Source organism: Hyperolius riggenbachi, chromosome 5 (genome assembly GCF_040937935.1).
Source record: "Hyperolius riggenbachi isolate aHypRig1 chromosome 5, aHypRig1.pri, whole genome shotgun sequence".
NCBI classification, from domain to species: Eukaryota; Metazoa; Chordata; class Amphibia; order Anura; family Hyperoliidae; genus Hyperolius; species Hyperolius riggenbachi.
The window spans coordinates 299,684,357-299,704,978 of NC_090650.1; the positions used below are offsets into that span (position 1 = coordinate 299,684,357).

General features: G+C 43.2%; 1 protein-coding gene across 1 annotated transcript in view; it reads left to right on the top strand.

Annotated features, from left to right (window-relative positions):
• LOC137518794 (cadherin-19-like) overlaps nt 1-20,422 on the top strand; it is a 154,542-nt gene extending 134,120 nt beyond the window's left edge. Inside the window, exons 11-12 of the mRNA XM_068237111.1 lie at nt 4,513-4,761; nt 17,013-20,422. Of these exons, the coding sequence (XP_068093212.1) occupies nt 4,513-4,761; nt 17,013-17,422 (659 nt within the window). The 3' untranslated portion in view covers nt 17,423-20,422. The remainder of the gene's footprint in view (nt 1-4,512; nt 4,762-17,012) is intronic.
• Nucleotides 20,423-20,622: the final 200 nt, after the last annotated feature.

Sequence of the window (20,622 nt, forward strand, 5' to 3'; positions counted from 1 at the left end):
CAAAAACTAAAACCTGGCTTGAGAAAACGAAAAGAAAAACAATTTCTGTGAATGTTTTATCCTAGTTATTTGGATTTTTTTGCCCAGAATCCAGATATTGTGTCTTTCTATTTAATAATACACAATGAGTTTTTTGACAGATAGATGGCTTGATAGAAAAATAATTTCTGACAGGTCCGATATGATTTCGATACAGTATGTAAAGTAAAGAAATGTCCAGAGTTACTGCAATTGTTATATTGTTATGCAAATATCCTATGCAGGAAAAAATCAGTGAGGAATGGTTGTACATGCTGGGAACTTTTCTTTTTTTATTTGCATCTTTGCATTACTGGGTTTTTACTTCCTAAGATTTCTGACAATGTTGATGTTTTAGCTGTGTTGCTACTGATACAGCAATATATTTATTTTCAATTACTCATGTCCTCAAAGTTGTTTTTTTGGGATAATCTAAGCTCTCACTGAAATATTTTGTTTTTTCCAAGAATAGTTTAATTTTTTGGACATTTTATAGGGGAAATATACCATATTTCCCACCGTATAACACACACTTTTTTCCCCCTAGAAATGGGGAAAAAGTCCCTGCGTCTTATACGGCAAAGGCATGGAATCCACGACTTCTGTACATCCATCACCATGTCGGGGATTCCCTGCCTGTGTGCCCGCAGTATGCTCCTCACGTGCCTGCTTTCCCTCGGGTGTGTAGTGGCAGTAGCGGTAGCTGCTTGCTTTATCCGCCATGCTCGTGGGGATTGTGGACATCCTTCTTCACTGCGCATCTCCCTCTAGTGTTCGGCTTGCGTTGATGATGCAATTTATACAAGACGAACACTAGAGGGAGATGCGCAGAGAAGAAGGATATCTGCAATCCACGTGGGCATGGCGGATTAGGTAAGCAGCTACCATTACTGCTGCTACACACACAGGGAGCCAGGTGAGGGAGCGCAGGCACACAGGGGGCAGGAGAGGGAGCACAGGCATGCAGGGGAGCTGGGCACATGCTTGGACAGAAGCAGATGCAGGAGGGCACATTGGGGGCACATGGGGAGACATGGGAACACAGAAGGACACATGGGGGATACAGGAGGACACATGGGGAGTCAGGGAGAGACATGGGGAGACATGGAGGACACCATTTGGGGGAGAACATGTACAAGACGCTCCTGGAACATGAACACACCAGGTTTAGTATATTTTTTCCTCGGGTTTTTGCTCTTTTAACCTAGAAAATATGGTAGATGTTAATACAGAAAATACACATTTTTTAATTTCTCACCTTTCCTAATTTTCACATTACAAGTGCCACCGTTATAAAACACCTCAAAATATACTATTTGGCTCATCATTATTAAAATGATACCACATATGCCATATTTTATCACTAGTTGGGCATGTAATGTAACATTATTGTGATACTGTGTGTCTCTAGCTACTGGGTGTGATTGCAAGATACATTGCTAGACATCAGAATAGCAATGCATCTATACAGTGTTGGGTCCCCAAACTATCACCCTGATTACATCCAGTTGCTAAAGACTCTTAGCCTGGTGATAATAATATGTGATTCATGCAACAGCAGCCATTACAGATGTCCACAAATCTTAAGGCCATGTATAGGTGACACAAGGGGTTAACCACTTAAGAACCACAGCCTTACACTCCCCTAGTGACCAAGCAATTTTTACAATTCAGGACTGTACAGCTTTAAACGTATAGTGCACAGCCATACAACTTACCACTCAAATGAATTTTGCTTTCTTTCTTGTCCCTGCTCCTTAATAGGCCTTTCCTTGGGTGGTCTCTGATCGCTGCTGCAATAGGTAGATTTCTTTTTATTTTAATAAAAAGTGTTTTTGTTTTTAAAAATCATTATAATCCCACTTCCTTCTCCCTTCTCCCCCTATATTTTCCCTGGACAACAATCTGTCCACTTCCTCTCCTTTCATAGGCATCAGCCTATGAGAGGAATATGACTGTGAGCTGCTCGGAGGGACAGATAAGTGTCCAATGTACAGTGCTGCGCTAAATCGCTGTGCTGTACTGATGTAAACAAACTGATTTTCTATTTTTTTTAACTCTTAACAGCCTGCAAGCTGCGATCGCGGCTTGGCAGGCTGATTATGGAGCTTCGCTACGTCACCTAGCGGGAATGCGCATGTTTCAGCATGCACAATCCTCTGCAGAACACGCCCCCAGAACTTGACGCCACCGTGTGGCCACTGATTGGCGTTAGGTGGTCGTAAGGTGGTTAATTAGTTAGATAGAGGTTAAAACTTAAAAATGTGAAAAAAACACTTAATTTTTTAGTGTAAATTAATAATATTGTCTTTTTGCTGCAGCAGCAATCAGTGAGTTTTTAATGGGTGCATGCATCTGCATTAGTGTTGGGCGAACACCTAGATGTTCGGTTTCGTGAACGTTCGCCGAACATCGCCGCGATGTTCGGGTGTTCGCGCCGAACTCCGAACATAATGGAAGTCAATGGGGACCCGAACTTTCGTGCTTTGTAAAGCTTCCTTACATGCTACATACCCCAAATTCGCAGGGTATGTGCACCTTGGGAGTGGGTACAAGAGGAAAAAAAATATTTGAAAAAGAGCTTATAGTTTTTGAGAAAATTGATTGTAAAGTTTCAAAGGAACTACTATTCCCAGCAGACACAGAGTGGCAGTAAACACAATGCTATATAGTGTGGCTGAGCGAGGTACACAGAGTGGCAGTAAACAGAATGCTATATAGTGTGGCTGAGCGAGCGGTGTACTACTATTCCCAGCAGACACAGAGTGGCAGTAAACAGAATGCTATATGTGTGGCTGAGCGAGGTACACAGAGTGGCAGTAAACACAATGCTATATAGTGTGGCTGAGCGATCGGTGTACTACTATTCCCAGCAGACACAAAGTGGCAGTAAACACAATGCTATATAGTGTGGCTGAGCGAGGTACACAGAGTGGCAGTAAACACAATGCTATATAGTGTGGCTGAGCGAGCGGTGTACTACTATTCCCAGCAGACACAGAGTGGCAGTAAACAGAATGCTATATAGTGTGGCTGAGCGAGGTACACAGAGTGGCAGTAATCAGAATGCTATATAGTGTGGCTGAGCGAGCGGTGTACTACTATTCCCAGCAGCAACACAATGACTGGGGGGACCCTGGCTAGTGTGGCTGGAGCGCGAACTACCCTGCCTGCCTACCCAAAGCTAAACCCACAGACAAATGGCGGAGATATGACGTGGTTCGGGTATTTATTTACCCGAACCACGTGACCCGTTCGGCCAATCACAGCGCTAGCCGAACGTTCGGGGAACGTTCGGCCATGCGCTCTTAGTTCGGCCATGTGGCCGAACGGTTTGGCTGAACACCATCAGGTGTTCGGCCGAACTCGAACATCACCCGAACAGGGTGATGTTCTGCAGAACCCGAACAGTGGCGAACACTGTTCGCCCAACACTAATCTGCATGAGCAGTGACAATGAGGGTATGCGAAAGTATGCACGGGTGTGCACAGCAGTGCCTTTAATACAGGGCAAGACTTTCATGTCCTGGAATCTACAGGAGTACAAATTAGGCTGCACTGGAATCTCAAGTGGTTGTCAATAGTGGTTGAATCTCAACATGTGCAGTGTATTTACTGAATCAATTACTAATGAGTAAAACTTTTGTTTTTCATGAGAATGGGTAAAACTTCACAATTATTCTCATTCCACTAGAAATTCCTGTTTTATGTAAGCAGTGACACTCAAAAAAGTATACTTTTCCTGGAGCTTTGTTCCACCAACCACATAAAAGTATTATGATATGGATCTTGTATCTATAGTGATGCTTGAATTTATTAATTCATTTCAACTCTTGCTAGTTGTGGCTAAAGCTTGAATTAGGATATATTCAGGTTTTTTTTTTTTTTATAGTCATCTGTGTGTACCTTTTGGCAGCATTTTCTATACATCCTTTCCAAACAGGAAGCATAGTAGATTAGTTCAACAAAGACAGAAAACTAAATATTTTTATTTTTTATTTTTGTACAGTGGGAATCCTCTTTGTGTTTTTTTAATATTTTTGATTTGGCAAAATAATCATTTAAGGATAAACTTCACCGTACCGTACTGTATATGAATTGTTACTTGTTACATACTCAAACTATACTTTTTTTTTACTTAACACACTTTGGTCCATATGCAATTCACTTTTTTTCCTGCGTTTTCTCCTAGGTGATGTTTTTAAACTTCTCAGTAAAATGCCGTTTAAGACACCAGAAAGCAAGAAAATACTAAAAATAATTATGATAGTACCTTTTCTTTTACTTTTTGGTACTTTTTTAGTTGAAAAGTGCTAGAAAGGTATTTTAAATAGAAGATGAAAAATTATCTCCTAGGAGAAAATTCAGGTGGAAAAGTAAATTGCATATGGCCCCTTGTCTCACCTTGGGATTTCACAACTGTTTTCCGCATTGCTCGCTAGAGAATCCTACATCTGATCCTGCTCATTGTTTCAAATTGTTTTTCTTTTTCAGATAACACAGCCACAATTTTGGCATTAAGAAATGGATATAGCTTATCAGAGAACCCTGTATTTTACCTAAGCATTATAATAAGTGACAATGGAGTTCCTTCACTTAGCAGCACCAGCACTCTAACACTGCAAGTGTGTGACTGTGGCATGAATAACAACGTGGAATCTTGTATAAACAGAGGCTTTTTATGGAACTTCTTTAACTCTGGAGCATTCATTGCAATTTCTGTATTCACAACTTTACTTTTAGGTAATCAATGAAACCTTTTATTTTGTGAATGAAAATAATGTATTGATCTGTTAAATCACTTTAAACATAATTGTTTTCTATAGAAATGAGTTTCAAAGACATTACTTTTAAATGATAACATTGTAGAAGAAGAAAAGGAGAAAGAAAATTTTGGGACATTATTATTATTGTTATTGTTCATTTTATAGCAATTACACATTTTCTACAGCACTTTACAGAATATATAACAGAAATATCACATTGTAAACTGTATTTCAGTGCAGTTCGTAGTCGGATGCTACTATAATATTCTATGACTAGAGATGGCCCGTAAGGTTCGCACACGAACTTATTTGCGCAAACTTGTGGAACAACACCTGTTGCTGTTGTTCAGTGCACCTACCTACCTACGTGCCCGCACCTGTTCAGGGTACCTGTGTGTGTGACAGGCAGCTGCACATTTGTAATAACAATCACTGCATACCCACCTGTTGTTGCTCTTCAGTGTACCTACCTACGTGACCGCACGCAGTGTCAATGCACCTGTTCAGGGTACTTGTGTGTGTGACAGGCAGCTGCACATTTCTAATACCAATCACTGCATACCCACCTGTTGTTGTTCAGTGCACCTACCTACCTACCTTCCTACCTACCTACCTACCTACGTGAGCGCACACAGTGTTATATACCACCAGTCACTGCACCTGTTCATGGTACCTGTGTGTGTGACAGCTGCAAATTTGTAATACCAGTCATTGCATAATTGTTCACACTACCTGTGTGCCCGCACGCTGTGTAATATACCAGTCCGTGCATACCTGTTAACTGCACCTGTGGGACAGCTGCACATTGTATTGTAATACCAGTCACTGCATACCTTTCACTGCACCTGTGCAACTGCACATTGTATTAGTCAAGTCAGTGCATACCTTACACTCCATTGCCCCGATATGGCCAAAACAGGTAGAGGCAGAGGCAGGGGCAGCCCCAGAGGCAGGCCACCTGGCAGGTCTGTTCCAGGCTTGTCCCATCAACTCCCAAGATTGTCAGGACGTGGTTTACTATTTAACACAGAACACCTCTTCTTCCGCAGCCACCAGCGCTACTACAAGCACCACAACCGCTGCATTTGACACTTTGCAGGAGTTATTTGGTGGGGGATTAACTGATTCACAGGCATTATTGTTACAACAAGATGAAGGCACTAAGCAAGTTACACCACCTCATATGTCTGAGTTAGGCAACACTATGGACGTAGCGTGTGAGGAGGAAGATAATGAAGTACCTGCTGTTGGTGCAGTTTATGAGGTGCCTCAGGCAAGCAAAGCTGGGGAGGATGATTATGATGATACGGATGCCACGTGGGATCCTAAGAGACAAGATGACCAAGGGGACAGTTCAGAGGGGGAGCCAGAGAGGAGTAGGAGGAGACGAGTTGCCTAAAGAAGCAGGGGGAGCTCATCATCAGAAACAGCTGGTGGCAGTGTCCAGCACCATGTATCGCCACCTATGGACAGCCAGCCAACATGCCCTTCAACGTCAGCTGCTGATGCCACCATAGTGCCATCACCCCAGGGGGACTCAACGGTTTGCAAATTTTTTAGTGTGACTGCTGTAGATCAGAACAATGTCATCTGTTCTCTCTGCCTCCAATAATTGAGCCGTGGAAAGGCCAACAGCCACGTAGGGACAACTGCCTTATGAAGGCACATGGAAAAAAGGCACAAACTGCAATTGGAAGAGCACCAGAGGAAAAGCAGCACACAAAAGCAAAGCCACACTCCTTCTCCTCTTCCTCCTTTAGGTGCATCATCTTCAGCCGCTTTCTCCCTTGCACTTTCACAATCACAGCCACTCTCCTCCACTCCGCCTCTCACCTTGAGCGGTTCCTGCTCCTCTGCACACAGCAGCAGCCAGCCTGGCTTGGTGGAACTGTTAGCTCGTCAGCTGTTACCATACCAGCTGGTGGACTCTGAGGCCCTCTGAAAATTTGTGTCCATTGGGACACCGCAGTGGAAGATAGCAGGGGCAATTATTTCTCAAAAAAGGCAATACCCAAAATATACCGTGAAGTTTAAAGGCATGTGGTGTTATCTCTGGCACACAGTGTTGGGTCAAGGGTCCATCTGATCACGGATGCCTGGTCTGCCAAGTACGGTCAGGGCAGGTACATTACTTACACAGCCTATTGGGTCAACCTGGTGACCGCTGGCAAGCAGGGAGTATGTGGCTGTGTAGCAGACCTACTTGTGACACCTCCATGGCTTGCAGGCAGGCCTCCTGCCACCTCCTCTCCTTCTCCTCCTACTCCTCCTGCTACATCCTCTTTGCTGTCATCCTCCTCCTCCTCCTTGGCTCAGTGGCAGTTCCACTCTACTGGCGCTGCGATCTCCTCTCCAGCTACACAGCCCCAGCTCCCCAAGGCCTATGCTGCATGCCAGGTACGATGGTATCACGCCATCTTAGACATGTCTTGCCTGAAAGCGGAGAGTCACACTGGAGCAGCTCTCCTGGTTGCTATGAACAAACAGGTGGATCAGTGGCTGACCCCGCACCAACTGGAGATCGGCAACATGGTGTGTGACAATGGCAGCAATCTCATTTCGGCTTTGAATTTGGGAAAGTTGACACATGTACCCTGCATGACACATGCGCTGAATCTCATAATTCAGAGATTTGTGTCTAAGTACCCAGGCTTACAGGATATCCTGAAGCAGGCCAGGATGTTGTGTGGGCATTTCAGGTGGTCTTACATGGCCATGGCATGCTTTGCCGATATTCAGCGGAGAAACAACTTGCCAGTGAGGCGCTTGATTTGCGATAGCCCGACTCACTGGAATTCAACCCTCCTGATGATCGACCGCCTGCTACAACAGGAGTAAGCCGTCACCCAGTATCTCTACAACTACAGTAAAAGGACACACTCTGGGGAGATGGGGATGTTCTGGCCGAAGAACTGGACACACATACAAAATGCCTGCAGGCTCATGCGTCCATGTGAGGAGGTGACAAACATGGTGAGTCGCAGTGAAGGGGCTATCAGCGACTTGATCCCGTATGCTCTCTTCTTGGAATGTGCTGTGTGTAGAGTGGTGGATCAAGCTGTGGAGGAGCGTGAACAGGAACAGTTACAGGAGGAACAGTTATGGGATCAATTCTCATCAGAACCAGATGTTTCCTCAACACCTGCGGCAGCACAGAGGGGGGAGGAGGAGGAAGAGGCGTGTGAGGAAGAGGAGTCAGATGATGATGAGGAAGGTGTTTTTTTTTTTTTTTTTTGGAGGAGGCAGCGGCAGAAGAACAACCACAGCAGGCGTCGCAGTGGGCTTGTGCTGCTCAACGTTCCCATGGTATTGTTCGTGGCTGGGGGAGGAGGAGAACTTACCTGACGTCACTGAGGAAGAGCAAGAGGAGATGGATAGTATGTCTGGATCCAAATTTGAGCAGATGGTGTCTTTCATGCTGTCCAGCCTGTTGAGGGACCCCTGTATAAAAAAAAACTCAAGGGGAATGAGCTGTACTGGGTGGCCAGGCTACTGGACCCTCGGTATAGGCACAAAGTTACCAACTCACCTGAAGGCAGAAAGGATGCTGCACATGCAGAACAAGTTGGCAACTATGCTTTACAGTGCGTTTAAGGGTGATGTCACAGCACAACGGAATAAAGGTACCACTGCCAGTAATCCTTGTTCCATGTCCACGCAGGCAAGGACAGGACGTTTTAGCGATCTCATGGTGATGTCGGCCTTAGGTGTGAATGTAGACACTGTGAGCAACGATGAACCCTTGAACTACTGGGTGTGCAGACTTGACCTGTGGCCAGAGCTGTCACAATTTGCCATCCAACTTCTGTATTGCCCTGCCTCAAGCGTCCTGTCAGAAAGGACTTTCAGCGCAGCTGGAGGCATTGTCACTGAGAAGAGAAGTCGCCTAAGTCACAAAAGGGTTCAGTAGCTCACCTTTATCAAAATTAATGAGGCATGGATCCCGGAGGGCTACTGCACCCCGAAGACTAAGTCAGTCCCCACACACAGCATCTCTGCCTGCACGCCATGTGACTGCCTGCCCAAAGACTAAGTCGCTCCCCACACAGCATCTCTGCCTGCAGGCCACTTGACTGCCTTCTCCGCCATCACCAACACGGTCCAGGACTCCAGGCGGATTCCTGAATTTTTTTTAAGGCTGCTGCTAGCAGCGGCCGCTATAATAATTTTTCTGGTGTGTGTACATGCCTGCCTAATTTTTCTGGCTGACCGCCAGCTATATGAGTGTCTCGGGGGGGGGGCACAACCAAGATAATAAGGTTGTTGCTTCATTGTGGACAGACCAAATTCGATCAGCTGGACAGTCACTGTTCAGTCATTGAGATATGGGCTGGAAAACCGCCATGGCCTGCACCCTCGCACCAGTCCAGCACGGCCGTCACTACACAAACAGCTGTTTGTGGTGCGTTACACAGTGAGTTTGGTCTGTCAGTATGAAGCAGTACTCTAATTACACTCCCTGATTGATGTATACACATGAAATATGTTTTAAAGCACTTTAGGCCTCCAATTTAGCATGCAATTTGATTTCTGACCTTAAAACGCTGCTTTGCGTCAAGTCCAGATTTTTCCCCGGGACTTTTGGCGTGTATCCCACTCCGCCATGCCCTCCTCCAGGTGTTAGACCCCTTGAAACATCTTTTCCATCACTTTTGTGGCCAGCATAAATGTTTCTAGTTTTCAAAGTTCGCATCCCCATGAAGTCTATTGCAGTTCGTGAAAGTTCACGCAAACTGAACTTTTGCGGAAGGTTGCATTCAAGGTTTTCAAACCGAATATTGGAGGTTCGAGCCATCTCTATCTCGGACTAATTATTGAGGAAGCCAGCGAGCATACCAGTTATTTTGGGTATTGGCCTCAATTCACTAAGCTTATCTCCTGTCTTAAATAACATTTCTAAAGTTATCACCATGGTGATAAGGCATGTAGTATTCCGGAAACATTTTACCTCAGGCAAACCTAAAGTTTACTCTTCTGTCTCTAAGTTAAGGTGAGATCTCTAAAGTTAACTTTTCAATCCTTAAAATAACTCCAGAACTCTAAAGTTAAAGACATGCATGTGAAAATAACTACAGAGGAGGTAACTTAACTACAGAGGATGTAGCTTAACTACAGAGGAGGACACTTATGAAATGGAGAGATAAGATAGCTCTCTCACTGCGTGGAGGTAAGTTTTCTCTTGCCTTATTATCTCCAGCATGATCTTAGTGAATTGAGGCCACTGTGGGAGAATAACAACTATGCAAACACAATGAGAGCATGCAGTTACTATTCAACTGTCTCTTTGCTAAGATTTTAATTTGTACTCCACTTGAATCACTGGAGTTGAATTTGAATGCCATGTAAAGAGATATGTATACATTGTGAAAAAATTGTAAGCAGAGTGCCTTACCCAGCAATAACTCTGTCATTGGTCAACCATGCTTTCATTCAGAAGACTGCAGACAGGTCAGCCAGAGAGCACAGTCATGTTTAAACAGGCAATTTGGGCACAAACAGCAACATGGAAATTTGGGCACACCATAAGTGCCTATGAAAATACCAGGTGTAGCTGGAAATTTAGGCACGAGGGCTCCCAGAAAAGAGCAGCAGATCTTCTACAGTGTAGCAGAACTCTGCAGGAGAAAAATAGTGGTGGCAGAGTTCTGCTATAGTGCAGCAAAACTTTGCAGGAAATGTGGCGGGCATGCTGGGAATGGAAAAATAAATCCGGGCACCAACCTTTTTATACTTCCCTGTTTATTGTATAGATAGGAATGATCTATAATGTACACTACAGTTAGGGCTCGTTCAGACTATGCGCGCTGCCATGCGCATTTTGGCAGCGTGCATAGTGTGTGACACACAAGAATGGTAGAAGGGCATAGACAGCCCTTCTACCATTCCCATCATATGCGCTGCGTGATGCGCTGTCGCACTGCTGCATGCATTTTTGGGAATCGCATCGCTGTAGTGAATGGGATATGCAGCACATAGTAGCGCAAATGATCGCACGTGTTGCATTCCGATCGCACAGCCATCTGCACTAAATGATGTGAACAAGGCCTAAATGAAGCTGTGACTTGATGCAGATAGGTGGGCTGGGTGTAAGGACAGAGAAACGGTACACTACAGCTGTTTTACATCTCTAAAGATGTTTGTTCACATGTGTGTATTGAGGCCAAGAAAAGCATGTGAACTAACATTCTTAGGGCCCCACAACCGCTGTAGTGCCCTGTGTCTCTGTCCTCACTAGTGATGCGTGCAAACTTTGCATAGATGTAATTTTGCAATAGTAATGCAAAATCGTAATGCGAAATTCTGGTAAAAATCGCAATTAATTTTGTCTGTAATTGTAATTATTTGTAACTTCATATAGTTTTTTTGTAATTTTGTGCCAACTTTAGCAGTTAATAACAAAGCCCCTTTACATCCAACCATCATCATTAACCACTTCCCAACTGAGGGGTTTTACCCCCTGACCACCAGAGCAATTTTCACCTTTCAGCGCTCCTTCCATTCATTCGTCTATAATTTTATCATTACTTATCGCAATGAAATGAACTATATCTTGTTTTTTTCGCCACCAATTAGGCTTTCTTTAGGTGGGACATTATGCCAAGAATAATTTTATTCTAAATGTGTTTTAATGGGAAAATAGGAAAAAATGTGGGAAAAAATTTATTATTTTTCAGTTTTCGGCCTTTATAGTTTTTAAATAATGCATGCTACTGTAATTAAAACCCATTAAATGTATATGCCTATTTATCCCGGTTATAAAACCGTTTAAATTATGTCCCTATCACAATGTTTGCCGCCAATATTTTAGTTGGAAATAAAGGTGCATTTTTTTCAGTTTTGCGTCCATCCCTAATTACAAGCCCATAGTTTATAAAGTAACAGTGTTATACCCTCTTGACATAAATATTTAAAAAGTTCAGTCCCTAAGGTAACTATTGATGTATTTTTTTTAAATTGTAAATTTTTTTTTTTTTTAAATTACAAAAAAAAAAAAAATTGGGGAGTGTGGGAGGTAAGGAGTTAATTTTTTTGTGTAAAACAAGTTTATTTGTGTGTAAAAAATGGTTAGGGTGTAGTTTTACTATTTGGCCACAAGATGGCAACATTACAAATTAGTTTCAGGCGACCCTTCCGGACGCTTGCAGGAAGTAGAAAGAGGCTGGGACTTTGTTATTTTTCACAATGATCGCGCTGCTCAGCCGAGCGGCAGCAGATCATTGCGGGGCTTAGATCAACGAACGGGAATGGATTTTCCCGTTCGTTGATCTCTGGGCGAGCGGGCGGCGGCGTGTTTACTAGCGGCGGGCGGCGTGTTTACAAGCGGGAGCGCGGACAGCGGCGGGAGTGCGCAGAGTACGGATTTCTCCGTCCCTGGGGGTGAAAGGATGGAAAAAGGGGCGGAGAAATCCGTACGCGCGGGGGTAAAGTGGTTAATACTTATGTTAAGGGGAATAATGGGAGCAGGTTAAAAAAAAGTTTCAGAGTTCAAAAACCATTTTTCTTTGCAATTTTGGTGACAATAGCATGTATGAGGGCTTTGCTATTCACCTCCAAAGTTGGCACGAAACTAGGTGAAAATGCACATAAAATTACAAATGATTATATGAAATCAATTGAACTCACAAATCATAATTAAGTAAAGGCATAATTGCAAAACAGTATGCTAAATTTGTCATGATCATAATTAGCTACAATCATCACTGGACCTCACACCCACCCCACCTGTCTCCATCAAGTCACAGCTTCATGTACTGTATAGTATGTTATGGATCATTCCTATCTTTATAATAAACAACAGAGTATGCAAAGGTTAGGACCTTGGTCGGTGATTCTTTTGGCTGCATAGCATTTGTGACTATTGACTGTTATCTGTGAGAGCACAGCCTTTTGCTATTCTGGTCCAGACAACGCAGATCAGTTGAGACAACCAACTTGTGTGTCTGCTACCCCCCTGTCCTCCATTAAGCGTCCAAGTGCTGAGCTATTTCTATCTTTGTGCCTGCAATGAAGAAAATGTGCCTGTATCAATTGTTTGGACATCATATTTCCATTGTTATGCATTGGCATGGTAGAGGATTTGGGTGTAAATTACAGAAGCACTCCAGTCCAGTACAAATGGGCCTAAGTGATAGATCAGTTAAAAATTCAACATCACTGATATTGGTTTGTTTAAATACTCTACCACTCTGCATACTGCCACCTTATACAAAATTTAAGCAGTCTAATATTGATCCAGTGCAAAGCTATAGGTAAGGACACATCAATCATACACTGCTGCTACTCACTGGATTGCACAAAAGAACAGGTATGTGGGATGTCAGAGCCGGATTTACCATAAGGCACTGTAGGCATGTGCCTACAGGCGCATGGTGTTGGGAAGGCGGCTCACTCCACCAGTGCCTTCCTCCTTTCCTATGCAGAGTCCTGATGAGTGTAAATGAGAGCTTACTCACCCTCCTCTCAACATTCCACTGCTTAGATTTCCCTTCTGTCGGGGGCACCTCTAGCTACTTAGTACTGAGGTTCCTTTAACTAACTAATACTTGGGGTCACTTCTAGCTACTTAATACTGAAAGCACTTCTGGCTAGCTAACACTAAGGGGCTCCTGTAGCTACCTATGATGGGCAAGGGAAGTAAGGGAGAAGTGACAGCTGGGACATTCAACACACTTGTGATGTGGTTTAGTGGGTGTTTGTAGATTCATGGAGGGCAAGGTGTAGGGTGCCTACAGGCTCCTGTGAGGTAAATCTGGGCCTGTGGGATGTTATTACATCTGTATACTGATCTAAATATTGATTAAAAATATTCTGGTTCCTATAGATTTTCATTCAATTTGATGTTTTTATCAAATTCAACCTCATATCTTTCAAAATATCAAACAGTGTATAGCCAGCCTCAGTGAAGAGCTAGATAAACTTAACAAAAGTCACTTCCCAGCAGGAGGATCCACTTAGTGCATTTTTATAGCTTGAGCTCCAGGACTAAAAAAAAAACCAAAAAACAAAAACAAAAAAAAAAAACAAGAGAAACAACAGCATAATAATCTTTAAAGAAAAACATTTCTTTATTGCAGCTGATACAATCATATTCGGACTGGGCCGTCGGGGGCTCGAGATTTTGCCCTGTAGGCCTTTTAATTACACTGACGTCACGTGACGTCAGTGTCCCCGGGGGCCCCAAGCACTGCAGGTGGGGGGCACAGCGCAAGAAGGAAGAGCAGCGGTGGGCACAGAGCAGCGGGGAGGAGAGAGCAGTCCCCCCTCACCTGGAAGCACCGCTTCAATGCCCCGCCCTCCAGAACAGAATGTAGCAAAGGCAGCGGCAGTGAGCCAGGAACAACTTACTACTCCCTCATTCCAGCTCTGTGTGCCGCTGCTCTTGTCTGGTCTTCTCTGCTGTCCAATCACGCACTCACTGTGCAGCTTCCCCGCTGCACAGTGCTCGCTGCTCCCTCTTCCAGGCTACAGGGCAGGGGACATCTATAGACCTGGTTACTTAGTCTGGGACACTTATAGACCTGGCTAACTAAGCTGGGGACACCTATAAACCTGGCTGGCTACCTAGTCTGGGGACACCTATAGACCTGACTAACTACAGTATACTGAGGACTCCTATACACCTGACTAACTAAACTGGGGATCCATATAGACCTGGGCTGGCTACCTAAACTGGGTTGGGACACCTACCTGGATGCCTGAACTGGGGACACCTATAGACCTGGCTACCTAATCTGGGGACACCTATAGACCTGGCTAACTAAACTGGGGACACCTATAGACCAGACTAAACTGGGGGGACACCTATAGACCTGGCTAGCTAAACTGGGGACACCTATAGACCTGGCTACTTAATCTGGGGACACCTATAAACCTGGCTACATATACTGGGAATACATATAGACCTAGCTAACTATACTGGGGACACCTATAATTTGCTACCTATACTGGTGACACCTATAGCTAACTACCTATACTGGGAGCACCTATAACTTGCTACCTATACTGGAGACACCTATAACTTGCTACCTATATTGGGGGTACCTATAGCTAACTACCTATAATGGGGACACCTATAATTTGCTACCTATACTGGGAGTACCTATATCTGACTATCTATAAACTGGAGATATGTATAGCTGTATAACTATACTCGGGGCAACTATACTCAGGCTCTAGGCCCTTCATATAACACTTGCCTCAGGCCCTGCATACTCTAAGGCCATCCTGCATTGCTGGCAGTATCACCTAGCAAAGCACTCAGCCCTCCCCAGCCATAACTGGCTACCTAATACTGATATACAGTAAATGGGCACATGAAAAAGAAGGGACACCGAGAGCCCAATATAGTGTAGTAAGTTGGGTGATGGGTAAATGTAAAAGTATATGATAGATATACTCACAAGTCAGGGTTACCAATTAGGCAACCACTGTATAGGCAGGTGAAGAGATTAGGCCTGTCCTCACTCATGATTAAGATGTCGCTCTCTGTAGATTAGGAGAAGAAAGGGAATTCAACCTCTCCACTAGGGGTGGATGCTGATATTGTAAGGAGAACAGAGGCGCCAACAGAATAAAATATATCTAAAAACTTTAAAATTCCTCGGGAAATGGTGGTGGACTCATTTCCCCGAAGCATGTTGGGCACAGAGGTGCTTATCGTGACCTCAAGACTGCGCTGTATGTACTCATGTTCGTTATTGCCTGAAGAAGTGGGAATATACCCGTGAAACGCTTTGCGCTGTATGTTGGAGTATATAAATAAATTTGTTTGTACTAAAACCGACAGTATCATGTCTGCTTCAGGGAAATGAGTCCACCACCATTTCCCGAGGAATTTTAAAGTTTTTAGATATATTTTATTTTGTTGTGCGCCTCTGTTCTCCTTACAATATATGGGCACATGGCTACTTAATTCTGTTTTCTGGGGAACATTTCTACTTTTCTAATTTATGTATACAGGGCCCATTTGGCTACTGAATTATTTTATTTTGATGCACCTGCCTATGTATTTTGTTCATTGTAAGGCACCTGGCTACTTAATTATTTTATCTGGAGGTGTGTGACTACTTAATAATAATATTTTTATTTAGCGGCATTTGAATACTTGATTATTTTATCTAAAGTTTATCTGGTCAGACCCACTCCCTGTCAATAGCACCGCTACTTATTTTGTGTATTTTGGGGTCTGCCAATGACCCATCATGACCACGCCCATGTTCCAGTGCATGGTGACACTCATTTTTTTTGCTGTGTCCATCTCCCTGTTATGGACTGTCCTCAGAAGTGCTCACAATCTAATACTTACCATAATCTAATGACTCCTAACAACTGATGTATTTATATAGTGCAAAACTTCTGTAGTACATGCGTGAGTGAGCTCAAAAGAGACAGACGGGCATGTGGGGGAGGGGGGGGGGGGGCAGGCGGGCCCAGACTGAAACTTTCCTGGTGGGCCCTTAGTGTCTTGAAATAAATACGCAGTATGTCTACTTCCTGCTTTCATGGAACCAGACATAGAGGTAACATCCTGTGTTTACAATTAGCTGCTCTGCCGAGGCTGCCAGCTGATACAGCTGAGAGAGCAAATGACAGTTGTAATACAGGCTAAATGCTCTAAATACACACAGGGTGCATTTCTCTATGTTTTCCTTTTGTCCTGCCCTAGAGTTGAGGTCCACTTTAAAACCCTCTTGAACCATAGCTCCCAGAATGAAAGCATATACTCACTGTTTACTAGTATGATGTATGTTGAACTGACCTTCCATCATTTAATTAACATGTTTTGTAGGGAGCTGATGTTCACTGTAGATGTAAGGGTCACTGGTGTGGCAAACTTTATTCAGCTGGTCCTTATTTTACCTTCTAAATAGTTAAATTCTGTATATGAAGTAACAACTGGCAGGTGCAAGTGCAAGTATGTCAAAGAACCTAGTAGCAGCAACATTGCCAAATAAGGAATGAATATACCCTCTTCTGTCCCTGGCAGGTTTTTAAATTTGGCTGTAAATTTATTTTATCAATTCACAGCACTCAGCAGGTAAGTAAGGTAAAAGGCACTTTACTGGCGAATGAAAATTACAGCCTGCCAGCTTACACTGTGTGCATGTGAGTGTGCATGTGCGCGCACACAAAAATATACTGTCTATATTAAAATGGAGTACTTAGTTTTAGACTCTGACATTTCTGATGCAAACTTTATTTTATGTTTCTTTCTTTTTTTGAAAAAAGCATTAGCAGTGATCGTTCACATAAAGTGCAAGAAGAGTCCTATACATTTTTCTGAGAAAGGGGAAGACTTGAAAGAGAACATTGTCAAGTACGATGATGAAGGTGGAGGAGAAGAAGATACAGAAGCATATGATATTACAGGACTCCGTCATCAAACAGTCATGCGAGAAAATAAAAGGAAAAGAAATATAAGAACTGACATACAGAGCATGTATAGGTTGTCCTTAGGACTTGGACCTGACGTGGCTATTTTTAAAGAATTTCTTTCAGAGAAACTAGAAGAAGCAAATGCAGATCCGTGTGGTTTCGCACCTGATTCTCTGCATACCTATTCATATGAAGGCACAGGCTCAATATCAGGATCACTTAGCTCCTTGGAAACCTCTTCATGGGAGATGAATGTGTATTAGTCTATGATCAGGACTGGACTAACAAATATGTAAAATATTCTAAAAAGCATTACTTATGAAAAATGCTTTTTTGGAAATAAAACAAAGATCTTCCGGCATCTGTTTTTAGCATTACTGTTGCTTAAATATGCCTCTGTTTGGTTTAAAGGCTCTGCCTATAAAGTGTGCAATATAGTTGGTGCTCAGTAGGTGCTGAATTAAGACACTGTTAATAGGGAAGAATTCTGGTCTTTGGAGAGAAACTACATTTGAAACAAAATACATCCATTCTGAGAAGTGTTGTGCTATTTGATTAAAAAGGTGGAGACCATTTTATGTGACTTAGGAGACTCACATTCTTTAATTTACAGCTTTGTGGGGTCCTTTAATACTCTTCTTGTAGTTTCAGAATCACAAAGGTTCACTTATTTGACTTGCAGTAATGACATCACACATTGCTCTACATGTTCCATGTATCAGGTCTCTTTCACATCAGACAACGTGTGCAGGAGCCTCTCCTGCACGCGTTGAATAGCCTGCGGTGCGTTGTCGGGAATCTGCGGTGCAACGCAATCAGCCGCGGTAGCTATTAATTGAACCCGATGGGAAAACGGCAGCTCCCGGTGTTTCAACGCTCTCGGGTACGTCGAACCGCAACGCACCGAAACGCAGCATCGGGTATGAAAGGTGAAATGAAAGTCTATGGACTTTCATTTTACCTTGGTTAACGCAAAGAATTGCCTTTGCGTTGAAATGCAGGAAAAGGGCTCTGGTGTGAAAGAGCCCTCAGTATTTTGTCTTATCTTGAATTTTGGAGTACAATTCAGCAAAACAAAACAAAAAACAAAAAATAAATTAATTGCACATACATATATATGTAGTATATAAATACAGAGATCCTATGAATTAAAAGGTCAGTCTGTTTCCTTGTGTAGTTACAGACTACCCAGAAGTCTCATGGTGAACCAGAACTCATTGGAGTGGACCAAAAAGCCCTCTTACTAAAATGCTATGGAAAACAAAAGTTTGCTTTCTTAAAACTGAAATTATTTGCAATAATTCAGATTGGAGAAATTGGAGTTAGCTCCGCTGGAATGCAATGATGTGTCAGCTGCCACACTAATCCAACATGCATACAGGCTGTTTCGGATTGGTTGATCCTCATCTGATGAACCAATCCAATGTTTAGGTAATGTCCTTTGCTAAACTGACACAAATACAGGTGCCACTGATGTTCTGTGCACATCAAGACATGTACCAAACCATAATCACATATTTTGCAGCTGTGACTGGTCTCCAGAGTTTAGAAAAAAAACACCAGAATTTTTCCTTTGAAGCTTTAATGGAGATATGATTTAGGACTTTTGAAACAAATACATTTTAAACATTTCGTCCAGGCTGACTTTGAACTGAATTGAAGCATATTTAAAGCGTAACTGAAGTCAAAACTAAATAAAAAATGAAATACTTTAGTAGTGGGAAGCCTATGGATAGTCTAAAAGCTGTCCCTACTCCCTATCCTACTGCAGCCCACGGTTCCAGTGCCGGACCCCTCTTACCATATATACAAGAGCATTTTATGCTTCTCGTGTCCACATTTGGACTGGGCATGCTTAAGTAAGGTCCATGCATGTGCAGTAAAATTAAACCACTCATCCACAGCTTTTTTCTTCCATGCATGAGCCGGTCTGTTCTTGAGTGGCTCTGTTCTACTGGGTATGAACAGACCTTAATCACGCATGCTCAATGCAGATGCATTTATACACAACTGTGGACGTGGCTCCAAAAAGAAGAGTGTGGAGGAACTATGGGCTCGAAGAAGACCTGGGAAGTCTGGAAAGCCTCTGAACCATTCAATGTCTTCCCACTACTGAGGTAATGATGAAGATCTTACCCACTATCATCCCCATCACAGGATTACTTTAAGTAACTGAACTGTTAATATCCAACATCTAAAAATGAGTAATGTCTGTCAGAGTTATTTTGTTTTGTTTTGGGGTTTTGTTTCCTGGGTTTCTGCCAGTTGGACTTACTTTACACTTTTTAACACGTCTGGCAAACACTTTATATCACTTTCCTGGAAGAATCATCTGCAGGAATTTCATCATCATCGCCATCAAAATCCCCATCAGTTTTGGACTTGTAACATCACCTTTGAACTTCTCAGGACTCCTGCTGTGCCTTCTAAAATTGGCTGACTTTAAACATATTTTTCAGATTTATATTTCCATATCATGTCATTTTGTGAGAAGATTGATGCATTGTAATTATTCATTAATTGATACAAATGTTGTTGCAATTTGAAAGAAATTAGATAAATCACTTGCTGCCAATTTTGGTTGCCCCCTTTCAATTTGCATAAGAAATTGCATTTTTTTATGGAATCAAGTTGGAATTATTATTTTTCTCTGCAGGGGTGGCCCAGAGCTACAACGGGGGGAGGGATTACTTACCCTACCTCTGCTAAAGGGTCCTTCACCCAGAGGGGTAATCTTGATGGCCATATTTGTTATATGACCTCTAACAGAAGTATTTAAAGTTATGATAATTCATATTCTTTAATCATCTCTAGTGGCCATCCTGGGATTTGTTGCTTCCTAACAGGGGCATAACTAGGAATCACCGGGCCCCCCTGCAGAAATTCTGAGCAGGCCCCCCTTCCCCTCCCCCCCGGGCCCGCTCAGGGCTGCTTTGAGGGGCTGGAGGGGTTGCAGCATGAGGGGAGGACTTGGTAGCATGTCGATGCGGAAGTGAATTGAAGAGTCAGGACGCGGCTGCGGGCAGATTTTCAGATCGCACAGCACCGCTCCGCACAACATGCACGCATTGCAAACTCTTCCATTGACGTACATGTGTTTCAGCATACATGCGGTGTGATGCGGCTCTATAGCCTCATCGCACCACTCCTAGTGGAAATGGGCCCTTAGGGTTAGGCATCAGTAATGGTGGTGGGCCAGTTAAGGTTAGGCATTAGTGGGGGTTAGCTGGGGTTAGGCATTGGTGGTGGTCGGGTGGGGGCAGTTAGGGTTAATTATTGGTAGGGGAAGGGAAGGGTTGGGGAAATGAAGTATTGTTGCTTAAATTCATGAAACGACATGTTATGTAAGTTTATATTCATATTTTATTTAAAGATGCACACAATATTTCACAAGATGACAGCTATTACTTTAATCAACATTCATAGCTGAGGTATAACAGTTGACTTTTCTAAGTCTGCTCTG